This window comes from Panthera uncia (assembly GCF_023721935.1).
Source record: "Panthera uncia isolate 11264 chromosome C1 unlocalized genomic scaffold, Puncia_PCG_1.0 HiC_scaffold_3, whole genome shotgun sequence".
Taxonomy (NCBI): domain Eukaryota; kingdom Metazoa; phylum Chordata; class Mammalia; order Carnivora; family Felidae; genus Panthera; species Panthera uncia.
The window spans coordinates 33016980-33028389 of NW_026057584.1; the positions used below are offsets into that span (position 1 = coordinate 33016980).

Genomic DNA, 11410 nt, shown 5'->3' on the forward strand with positions numbered 1-11410 from the left:
CTGCTTAAGTGCAACCACAAAAAAAAACAAAAAAAAAAAAAAAAAAAAAAAAACAAAAAGGGGAAAAAAAAAGAAAAAAAAAAAAAAAAAAAAAAAAAAAACCTCAAAAGATAGAAGAGAAAAACATAGGCTGGAAGTCAACTATGAGCTGATATCAAGTCCTGAAATATATCCGACAACTGAAAGAAAAATGTGTACCTCTGGTCAAGAAATCTCATTTCTAAGAATTCATCCTACAGATAAACTTATATATATAAGTACACGAAGTATAAACAAGAATATTCAACACAGTAAACCATTTAACAGCAAAATATTGGAAATGATCTAACTGTTCAAACAAAAGCCCGATAAAATAATGTCTGGTACATAATAAACCTATATGCACAGTAACATATCTACATATTTGTATATGCACAGAATAATTCTGGAATAATATAAAAGAAACAGCTACCTGGATTTCTCTGAGAATAATGAATTTAAAGTAGGGGGAAGACTTTTTATTGTATTTTCTTTTATCATTTATAATTTTTATCATGTGTATATATTATCTGCAGAGAAAGAAAGGATGGAAGGAGGGAAGGAATACATGCTGGTAGGCAGACTATAGCATACAACTACAAAATCAGCTCTTTGAGAGCAAGAACTCCAAAAAAATATTAAAAATTAACTAGTTAATAAAGAAGAATGGTCAATTTAAAATGTCATGTAGAAATTGTGGGGAATAACCCACAGGTTATTTCACCTCCACAGGTTATTTCACCTTTAACAGAAAGAGTATCAAAGACTTCCTATAATACTGAAGAAGTAAAAAGGTAAAACCCATAAAGGACAACAGACAGGAAAAGAGACAACAGTAGGAAAGATGTTTCAACAAAGTTTTGAAAGGAAATGTTTGTGGTAAATTAGCTGCAGTCTAATTATAAGCTCAACCCAAGGTTTCTTGATCTGGCTGGTAAAAGTTCTAAATGTCTGTGCAAAAAAAAAGTGTCTTGCCATTCAAAGGAAAGCAATGAATAATTTGCTGCATTTTCAACTTCTTATATGAATAAACAAACTTTTTCTTGTTTAACAAGCATCAAAAGCAAGGAAAGAAGTGTTTCATTTCATCTGAAAATGAAATGTGAGTGTGCTCATTTCAAGTTCAACTCCAAATTGAGTTTTATTTGTACAGCAAAATAAAAACACCCAAGTAAATGTTTTGCCTTAAAGAGATAAATTTTGTTTTTATTTTTGAAACATCACTTTTTTAAGTCTACATAAAAGATACCAAGAAATAAACATATAATTCTGCATAACTTATATTTGAGACAGATCATGTTACTCAGAATTTTTTCAAACTATTATGCAAATTGTCTCAGACTAAATTTTTTTCATATTATCTTGGCTTATGGTTTCCATAGCTTTATTATACAACTTTGTCAATAAATTTCCACATTGTAAAAAACTAACTTTACTAACTTTATTTAAATTAAATCTACTGAGGGGTGCCTGAGTGGCTCAGTTAGTTAAGCGTCTGACTCTTGATTTCAGCTCAGGTCATGGTCTCGCAGTTCATTGTAGGATCAAGCCCCACACTGGGCTCTGTGCTGCCACCGCAGAGCCCACTTGAGATTCTCTCCCTCTCTCTCTCCCTAGTAAAATAAACATTTATCAAAAAAATAAATCTGCTAAGTCTACCTTTAGAAAAATTAACCTCATTGGTTTAACCCAATTATTTAATCAAAATGTGTTGTGGCTGCCTTATGAGTTTTGAAAATCTATGCATAGGAAAGAGATTGGGGCATCCAGCTGGCTCAGTCAGCGGAGTATGCTACTCTTGATCTCTAGGTCATGAGTTCAAGCCCCACATTAGGTATAGAGCATAAGGAACAGGAGGGAAAGGAAAGGAAGAAAGAGAAGAAAAAAGAGGCTAAGCTTAACTATGTTTTTTCCCAAGAAGAGGTAGAGGGGAAAATTACACAAAATGAGTAAGCTTATAATACGCTGGCCAAGTAGATCCACAGAGAAATCAATCTGTACTCAGAAGATCACTGATTACCACCACACCACTATATCTCAACTTACTGATCATGAAAAGCAGAGGTTTCTTGAGAAATGAAAATTATTCCAAGGGTTTCTCCAGAGCGAAAAGACTGGGAAAAACTGCTCTAGAGAGATTAACTAGGCAGGCTCTGGACTTGAAGACACCAGACATATCCTCAGGCATGATACTGTAGGACTCTCCCCTGGGAAAGCTGGCAGAAAAACCCTACATTAGAGAGTCCTTGCATCATCATTCTCCTTTAAGATCCTCCAGTCTACCAGCCTAACCTAGCCAGAAAGAACACCTGATCAGCATTTTTGTCTCTTATTTAAATATTAATAGAAAACGAATGACAGTTTCAACATGACAAAGCTCAAGACAAAAGGAGCTCTGAAGATAATGCAGAGGGCAAAAAAAAATAATAACTTTGATGGTATTTATACCTTTTATAAACGTTTTTAGAAAATCCTGACAAGACAAGGACTAATAAGACAGCAAGGTAAGTTCTCTTGAAAAATGAAAATATAATGACCAGGATTTAAAAATCAATTGAAAAGACAGAAGATAAAACAAATCTGCTCGAAAGAAGAACAAAAAGGTACAGAGATGGAAACTAGCAGAAATTTAAAAAGTATTAGCTCAATTCAAGAGGTCCCATATAGCAGGGGTTCCAAAAAGATTTAAAAAAAAAATAACAGAAAGGAGAAATGATAGAAAAAATTTCCCAGAAACAAAGACTACCAAGAGTTGAAAGTGACTGTCTCTAGGAGGCAGGAAGTAGGAGTGGAGAGAGATGTGTCAGGAAAACATTTTATTTCATTATAAGTTCAGTGTTATTTTTCTTTTTAAAGATCTGTTAAGTAATCTCTACACCCAACACGGGGCTTGAACTCACAACCCTGAAATCAAGAGTCGCACCCTCTACCAGCTGAACTAGCCAGGTGCCCCCAGTGCTCTTTGATATTTTTAATTACATACATGTACTTTAATAAAAACAAAATTTAAATTAAAAAATATAGTATTAAGACAAACATGCTATTTTTTTCTTCAAGTAGTTTGAAAATGGAAGTAGCTGACTTTCTCAACTTCCTTCCTTTCTACTGCTTCCTTCCCTTCTACTGCTAAGTTATCTATCATTTTAACCCACCCTTACCACCTTCCCATCCTCAGAGAAAGAAGTGTCCTTAGTTGTTTCTGAGATTTCCAGACTCTACCATGTGCTGGATCCCACTGCCTCTCACATTTTCCATGACCTTGCTCCATCTACGACTTCCATTTTCTCTTACACTTGCAGTCTCATTCTCCTAATAAATCCCCTCCCCACACCTATGAAACATGCTTAAGTTTTTCCTATCCTATAAATAAATGAACCTTAGCTCAACTTTGCATCCTGTTTTGTCACTTTCCTTCCTTTCAGTGATATAAGAGTAACCTGCACTTCTTAGGAGTAATTTATAATCCTTACCTCTACTTTCTCACCCACCACTTTAATCCAACTTGTGTACCCCAGAAACTACTCTCTCTCAGAGATCATCAACTGATGGAAATACCAAATTCAAAAGCCTATTCTCCAAGGTCAGCCTACTTGCTCTCTTGGCAGAATCTGAAAATCTTTATCATCCCCTCCTTGAAATCCAATCTTTCTTTTGGCTTTCTCAACACTATTCCACCATTTCTCCTCCTTCCACACAATCAGGCTTCTTCACTGGCTTTTCTTTCTATCCTTAAAATGCTTGTTTTCTCCCAGAGTTCTATCCTCAGCATTCTCCCCATCATCTTATCCATTCTAATCATTTCACATATTGCCCACATGTAAATGCCTAGCCTGAAGTACATGTTAAATGAATGTTTACTGAAATCAATGAGTCCCAATTTCTTGCCCCCAATTCAAACTGGACCCCTGAGTTCTAAAACTGTATTTTCCAGTCTAGGGAATTACCTGGACTTCCTGAGAGTACAAACTAAACAGGTCTAAAACACTGTTCATTTTCTCTACCCATATTTGCATTCCCTACTGTGTTGCTTATCACAATTAGTATCATCAACCAAACCTATTACCCTCAACTGCCCCTTTCTCAATCTCTATGTCCAACAGGTTACCAAATCAAAGTCTCTTCACTCTCTTTTTTCCTTGCCATTCCCACTGCCACTGCACTTAAATTCACGTGTTCTATGCCTTAGTGAGTTATTATCCTACAGTTTCTCTCATCTCAAATTTGTGCTCTACTCATCGTAAGTAATTATAAACTCTGGGTTGCCTGTGTGGCTCAGTTGGTTGAGCATCTGACTTTTGGTATCAGTTCAGGTCATGATCTCAGGGTTGTGGGATCAAGCCCCACAGGGGGCTCCACACTGAGCATGGAGCCTGCTTAAGATTCTCTCTCTCTCTCGGGGCGCCTGGGTGGCTCAGTTGGTTAAGCACCTGACTTTGGCTCAGGTCACAACCTCGCAGTTCGTAAGTTTGAGCCCTGCGTTGGGCTCTGTGTTGACAGCTGAGGGCCTGGAGCCTGCTTCGGATTCTGTGTCTCCCTCTCTCTCTGCCCCTTCCCAGTTCATGCTCTGTCTCTCTCTCTCTCTCTCAAAAATAAGGAAACATTAAAAAAAATTTTTTTTTAAGATTCCTTCTCTCCCACTCTACCCCTCTCCCTTGCTCACACTCTAAAAAAATAAAAATAAATTATAAGTAATTATAGACTCTACACATTCTAAGAAGGTAAATACTACCACTACTAACAAATTAACCTTGAATGTCTAAACCCTTGGATGATGAGGAATGTAAAGATGATATGAAAACAGCTAATACTGAGAGATTTCTATACCCATGCAGAGATTATAAGCATTTTATCCTTCTAATAATCCTCTACTGCAAACACTATTATCTAGTATACCCTTTTTAAAGGTGAAGTGAATTTACTTAAAATTAAACGAGTTGTAATGCCAACATTTGAACCCTGGAAATCTGCCTCCAGAGCTTTTAACCATGGAATACATTCTAATTCATATATTCTCTTCAAGGCTTTTCTGAAAACTTACCTTTCTACTTTCTTTTCTACTGTTCCCTCTTTTCTCCTACATCCAATACTCTACACTTTAAGACATATAAGTCTGAATATCCTATATATATTTTCACACCTTTATGATCCAAATATAAAGTTCTGTTTTTCCCCTTCCAAGCCAAATCAAAAGCCATCTCCTCTGGCTGAACTTCTATACCCATTCCCTACAGAACTACTCACTTCTCTATGAGCCCAGAGCACTCATCATATTATATGCTTTTGTACATGTCTTCCATAGCTGGTTTGTGAGTCTCTGGAGTTCCCTGTGTCTTCTACATCTTTGTACTGCAGTTACTAAGAGTAGTTCAATCACAGCTTACAGAACTGAATTAAATACAAATTCTGCTAACCAAGATACTGAACTAATAGTAAGACTCCACTTTGCCTCATCTCCAACTGTAAAATACAGACATAAAAACCAAAAGGATTCCCCTGATGAAGCTAGCATCAATCTCCCAAATGTTAGAGAAACACTGAGTTCTTAAAGCTGTGTACTTCACAAAGTACTAGAAAGCAGAAGTCTAAGATGCTACAAATATGAAGTCCTGGTAACCTACCTCCAGATTATTAGTCCAGAGAAGCCCACTTCTTGTTTCTGCTCTTGCCAGTCTCCTACCCTAATAAACAACCAAATTCATACATAACATAATACATATCAAGTAAGGGAAAAATTAGCAAAAACACTACTTGCTATCTACATACCAGCCACACTGCAAAAGTACATACTGCAAAAATACATACTGTAGTAACACTCTTTTCTGTAATGAGTTTTCAAACTATTTTTCTTTGGTGCTTCTAGTGACTGCTTTTAAAATACAGAGTAAAATCAAAATCAGAGGATGGGGGGCTTTCAAAGTCTGCATTATCAAGGACCCCAAGTAATTCTGATACAGACAAACCACAGACCATACTTGAGCTACAGTTCTGGATGTTCAAAGGCAATGTTCTCTCCAATTTGAAATTTCATACAACCATGAAAACTAAGCCTACACTGGCAATTTATGTTAAATCCACTAAAACTAGAAGCAAAACTAATATGATATACAATAGCTAACTTTCATACTGAGGTACTATGCTGAGGATTTTTCAATTTCCTTTAATCTTTACCACCATATGAAGCAGATATAATGATCATCACCTATTTTACAGATAAGAAAGTTAAGGATTAGGGGCACCTGGCTGGCTCAGTTGGTGGAGCATATGACTCTTGATCTCAGGGTTTTGAGTCTGAGCATTGGGTGTAGAGGTCACTTTAAAAAATAACAAAATCTGGGGCGCCTGGGTGGCTCAGTCAGTTAAGCATCCAACTTTGGCTCAGGTCGCGATCTCACAGTTCGTAGGTTCGAGACCCACATTGGGCTCTGTGCTGACAGCTCAGAGCCTAGAGCCTGCTTCGGATTCTGTATCTCCCTCACTCTCTGCCCCTCCCCCTGCTCATGCTGTCTCTCAAAAATAAATAAATGTTAAAAATAACAATAAAAAAATATTTTTTTAAAAAGTAAGTTAAATGTTACAAAGTTATTCACTTCCCCATATCACATGCCTTCTAAGTGGTGGAATACAAATATTTAACCTAGACTGTCTATTCAAAGCCTATGCTCCAAATATGCCACCTCTCCATTTGTAATACACTTGTCATTTTATCAAGACAAAAGGAGTAGGGGGCGCCTGGGTGGCTCAGTTGGTTAAGCATCCAACTTCGGCTCAGGTCATGATCTCACAGTTCATGGGTCTGAGCCACACACTGGGCTCTGTGCTGACAACTCAGAGCCTGCAGCCTGCCTTGCACACTCTCTCTCAAAGATAAATAAACATTAAAAAAATTTTTTAAAAAAGACAAAAGGAGAGAAAGCGCAAAAACAAACCTCACCTCCTTCCTCATTTTGTCTACAGTTAACACTGTTGCCTGGCTACCTTCTCTGAGATCAGTTCCTAATGGCACGCCACTTTGCCATGGAGATGGCAGGCCCTGAAGGTGAGAAGTTTAAAATATGTCAGGGATAGGTGCTTGGTTTACCTTAATAGTAGTCACGAGAAAAAATTCTGGGTTAGCCAGTTATTACATCTAACCCTGGCAAAGTAGAGACTCCCCTCCAAAGATTCTAAGACCTTCAACTCAGAGGCTTTCAGATATTGGATCCCTAAACAAAGTTAAAGCATTCAGTTCATCTGATAGACACCTTGAAGTTGGCGGCCGTATCTAGATGATCCTTGGAATTTGAGTCATATGAGGTTTACAGAACTACAGACCATTCCCTTCTACCAGTAAGGACTTCTACATTTCACTAAGGCTGCAAACTGGTGATAATTTCCCTTTAATCAAAGAGTCCCAGGGATCAAAAAGATTCTTTTTCCCCTCTTCTCTCTTTCCAGATTTAGTCTGAGAAAAATAGCAAATTATCTAGTTTGTGCTATTAAGACTTGAAATATAAAATCTGAAAGTCCTATCTGCATGAAAGTTCACTAGAGTGAAATGAGACATTTCAAGGAAAGAAGCTATCAGACATTCACTTCAGTAAAACTCAATGACCCACACTATTCCTTTCACACATAGTTGAGCATACCATACTAGAAGAAAATGTTTTTTTTATTTTCTGGGAAGTTTTTTGGTGGGGGGACAGGGGAAGCTTTTGAGAAAGGTTACTTTTATAGCATGACTGGAATGACAGCCTAAGACAAGGGAGCTTTGGGAAACATGAAGAGTGGGCACATGAGACCAAGATCTGAGAAAATAAATCCTAAACAAAGAAGAAAAGACCACCTTCTTCCACTCTTTGCCAATACTTAACTGGGCTCTCCTCAGGTTTCTGCTCTGCTTTAAGGGTCACATAGTTGAGAGGGCAGCCAGATTCTGTTATGAGATTACAGTCACCACCCCCTTCTTCCCTTCCACTTGCCACACTATACCAGCTCCAGAAGGTTGAAGGTAAATTACGTTCACCAGATACCTCTAAGAATTGCTTCAAAAACACATGTGATTTTAGTATGTTATATATATATCCCAGATCCTGTCTTATACATCATGAACCTACCTCCTTGATATAATGTGAAAGACACGGTTTTGGAGTACCATCCAGCAAAATTCAAGTATCTTGTTACTTGCTACTTAATCTCTCTAAAACCTACTGGGAAAGTTAAAATGAGATCTTGTAGGTAAATTACCAACCATACAGTAGGAGCTCAGTAAAGTGATAACTTTTTTTGAGGAGGAGGAGGATTCTAGTACCTTTAACAATTGAAGTTTAAAAAAAAAACACAACAGGGGCGCCTGGGTGGCGCAGTCGGTTGAGCGTCCGACTTCAGCCAGGTCACGATCTCGCGGTCCGTGAGTTCGAGCCCCGCGTCAGGCTCTGGGCTGACGGCTCGGAGCCTGGAGCCTGTTTCCGATTCTGTGTCTCCCTCTCTCTCTGCCCCTCCCCTGTTCATGCTCTGCCTCTCTCTGTCCCAAAAATAAATAAAAAACGTTGAAAAAAAAAAATTAAAAAAAAAAAAAACACAACAATGCATTTTCAAACAGGTTTAAAACCATATTCTCATTCTAATTAGAAAACACTATTGATCATTTTTTAGGCCAATCTCTCCCAAAAATGTATCCACTATCTAAAATCTTTGATAAAATAAACAGTAAGAGTCATCCTACTCCCTGCATTTCTGAATGAACCCTTGAAGCCACTTAATCTGTTTTATTTGGTTGAGAAGCACTTCTGTACTAAATTTCCTGAAATTCACAGCAATTCTGCATGAAAGATTCTAAAGAAATTCCCCCAGACAAGGGAAAAACAAAGGTATATATCATCAGTATAACTGCATAAGCCAAAAACCATCCATTTGTTTTTTACACTAGATTCTAACAGAAAGACAACTGAATGACAAATTTTCTTTCCACTTTCATAATTTGAATCTTTTAAGTTACTCTTTATGAATGACTCCAGTGAAACCCAACAGTCCCATTCAGGACCTTTTCCAAAAAAGCTTCCAAGTACACAGAAAAACAACAGGGTTTTTGTTTTGTTTTGTTTTTTGTTTTGGGGGGGGGGGAGTTGTCCCTAAAATAATAAGAGAAAAACGTTGATCTGGTTTTTTTTTTAAATAAATGGCTTTACATCTAAATAAAATCAGTATATCAGAAATACACCCGGACTCTAAGACAAAGCTTATAGAGTTTTCTTGCTACCCACGTATCAGGTCTAAGGAAATACTAACACGTTGCCAGCCTCACGTCTCTTCAGGGATCCAAATTTGCTATGCTAATGAATTCAGTCTTTACAATCTGAAACTGTTTTACAAAAGAAAATACTTAGCAGACATGTGCTATAGTAACATTAACCAGGTCACTAAAACAAAGCGACAAACCACTCCTAGCCTCACCCCCAAGAAAGAGTTAGCAGTAACCAACGGGCGGCCAGAATCCCAGGTTTATCATTAACACGTATCAGCCCAAGCAGAAGGTTAGCAGCTGCACCTGTACTATCGGAGACCCGCGCAAGGTCGGCAGAGCAATGAATGAGACAAACAGGGAGCGGTGGAGAGGGCGCGGGGCTTGCCCGGGGAAGGCGGCACCGCACCACCCCGGCCCCGCCCCCCGCCCCGCCCCCCGCCCGCCCGGGCTACGCTGTAGCGCCGCAATCCCCGCACGAAAGCGGCGCGCGCCCAGGACCCCTTCCTACTCCCTTCCCCTAGCCGCTCGGCTCCCAGCACGTACCTGCTTTGCAGACCGGGGCGCTTGGGCTCCTCCTCTCTGGGGAGCTACGGCTTTGCTCCGGGGACCTTCTCCGGTGCCGGACGCGGGCTGGGGGTGGGGCCGTGCTCACCTCGCCAGTCCACAGGTGGGTGGGCGAGGAGCTAGGAGACGAAACAGTGCCCAGCAGCGGCGGCGGGGGCTGCGGCCGTGGGGGGCTCCCGCGAGCCCCGGGCGCGGCGCCGCGCGTGGGGCTGGTACCTCGCGTGGACGTCGCGGACGCGCCCGTCTGCGTAGCTACTGTGGGGCTGGTGCGCGCGGCCGCACTCCCGCCGCCGCGCGTGGGGCTAGTGCTGCGCGAGGCGGTGCGCGGGCCCCCGCCGCCGACGCCGCCTGAGGGGCCTGAGGCGCCACCACAGCAGCCGCCGTTGTTGCCGCCGCCGCCGCCGTTGCTCCGCGTGGGGCTGCCATGTTGCTGCTGCTGCTTCAGCTGGAACGGAACCGTCGCCCTCATGGGTTGCAGGCGGCTCCCGGCTCCCCCAGCCGTGGCGACCGCACCGCCCCCGAGGGAGCCGGCCGGCGTGGGGGACCCATTGCGCCTCACCCGCTGGGACATGGTCCCCCCCCCTCCCCGGTGACTGGGCGAGACGGGGGGAGGTTTGTTGTTGTTGGGATGCAGGGGTTGGATTCTCGAGGCCGGAGGGAAGGTCCCCGCGACGGGTGGCGAGGCCGGAATCCGTGGAGCAGGGGGCGCCCGGGCCGCGGCCGGCAGCAACGAGGTGGTGCAGCAGCCGCCGCCGCCGCCGCTCCTCCTCATCAACAATAGTGTCTCCTCCGCTGCCCCCGCCCCCCGCTAACGCCCATTGGTGTAGCGTCAGCCGCGCTCGAGCCGCTCCACCGCGTCCATTGGCTGCGAGCAGCTCGGGTCCCGGGCCCCCTGGGCCTTAGAGAGCCAGGGTTTGCAATAAGACCGTCTGCTCTTTAAAGAGAAAGAGACCCCGCCCCCCCGGGGGGAGGGGGAGCGGAGGAAACAGTCGGTGTGTATGTGTAGTGTACGCGCGCGCGCGAGCGTGTGTCTATGTGCGTGTGTGTGTGTGTGTACACGTGAGTGTACGCGTACGCGAGCCTGGCCACGCGCGTCTTTCCCTTCCCACTGGGGGGAGCCCTAGGGACTCATACTCTGGAGTATTGCCGAAGGGAACGTCCCGAACGAGAACGGTCACCAAGGAGGTCTGAAGTCTTTTCCCCCATAACTCATTTCCTTACCTCAGTCTTAACGTGCAGAGGATGTGTAAGTGCGTCTTTTTGTTCTGTCCAAAGTCAATGTTTGGACAGAGCTCAAAGGAGAAATTTAGTGTATTGGCATTTTACATCTCGTCTCCTTTTTTAAAAACCTCTACAAAAAGCCAAATCTCAGGTTAAAAATGCTAGTTAGAATGTGGTTTTAGATTGTCTCTATGAAGTCCAGTAACCAAATGCTATTGCTACCCTCCTGTATCTCAAGTAATCAAGAATTTACTTTAATCAGCTACTTCAGTTTCTTGATACCTTGGAAAAATGTGTGCTACCTTACAAGTTTGTAAAGTGCCATAGTTTACAAAGGGCTTTATTTGATTCTTACATCGTTATTTGAGACAGAACTGGACCAGACAT

The 11410-nt window shown here is 41.8% G+C and overlaps 1 protein-coding gene across 1 annotated transcript in view; it reads right to left on the reverse strand.

Annotated features, from left to right (window-relative positions):
• FAM117B (family with sequence similarity 117 member B) overlaps positions 1–10599 on the reverse strand; it is a 95112-nt gene extending 84513 nt beyond the window's left edge. The window contains exon 1 of the mRNA XM_049615158.1: positions 9782–10599. Coding sequence (XP_049471115.1) covers positions 9782–10574 — 793 coding nt within the window. The 5' untranslated portion in view covers positions 10575–10599. The remainder of the gene's footprint in view (positions 1–9781) is intronic.
• Between the last annotated feature and the right edge of the window lie 811 nt (positions 10600–11410).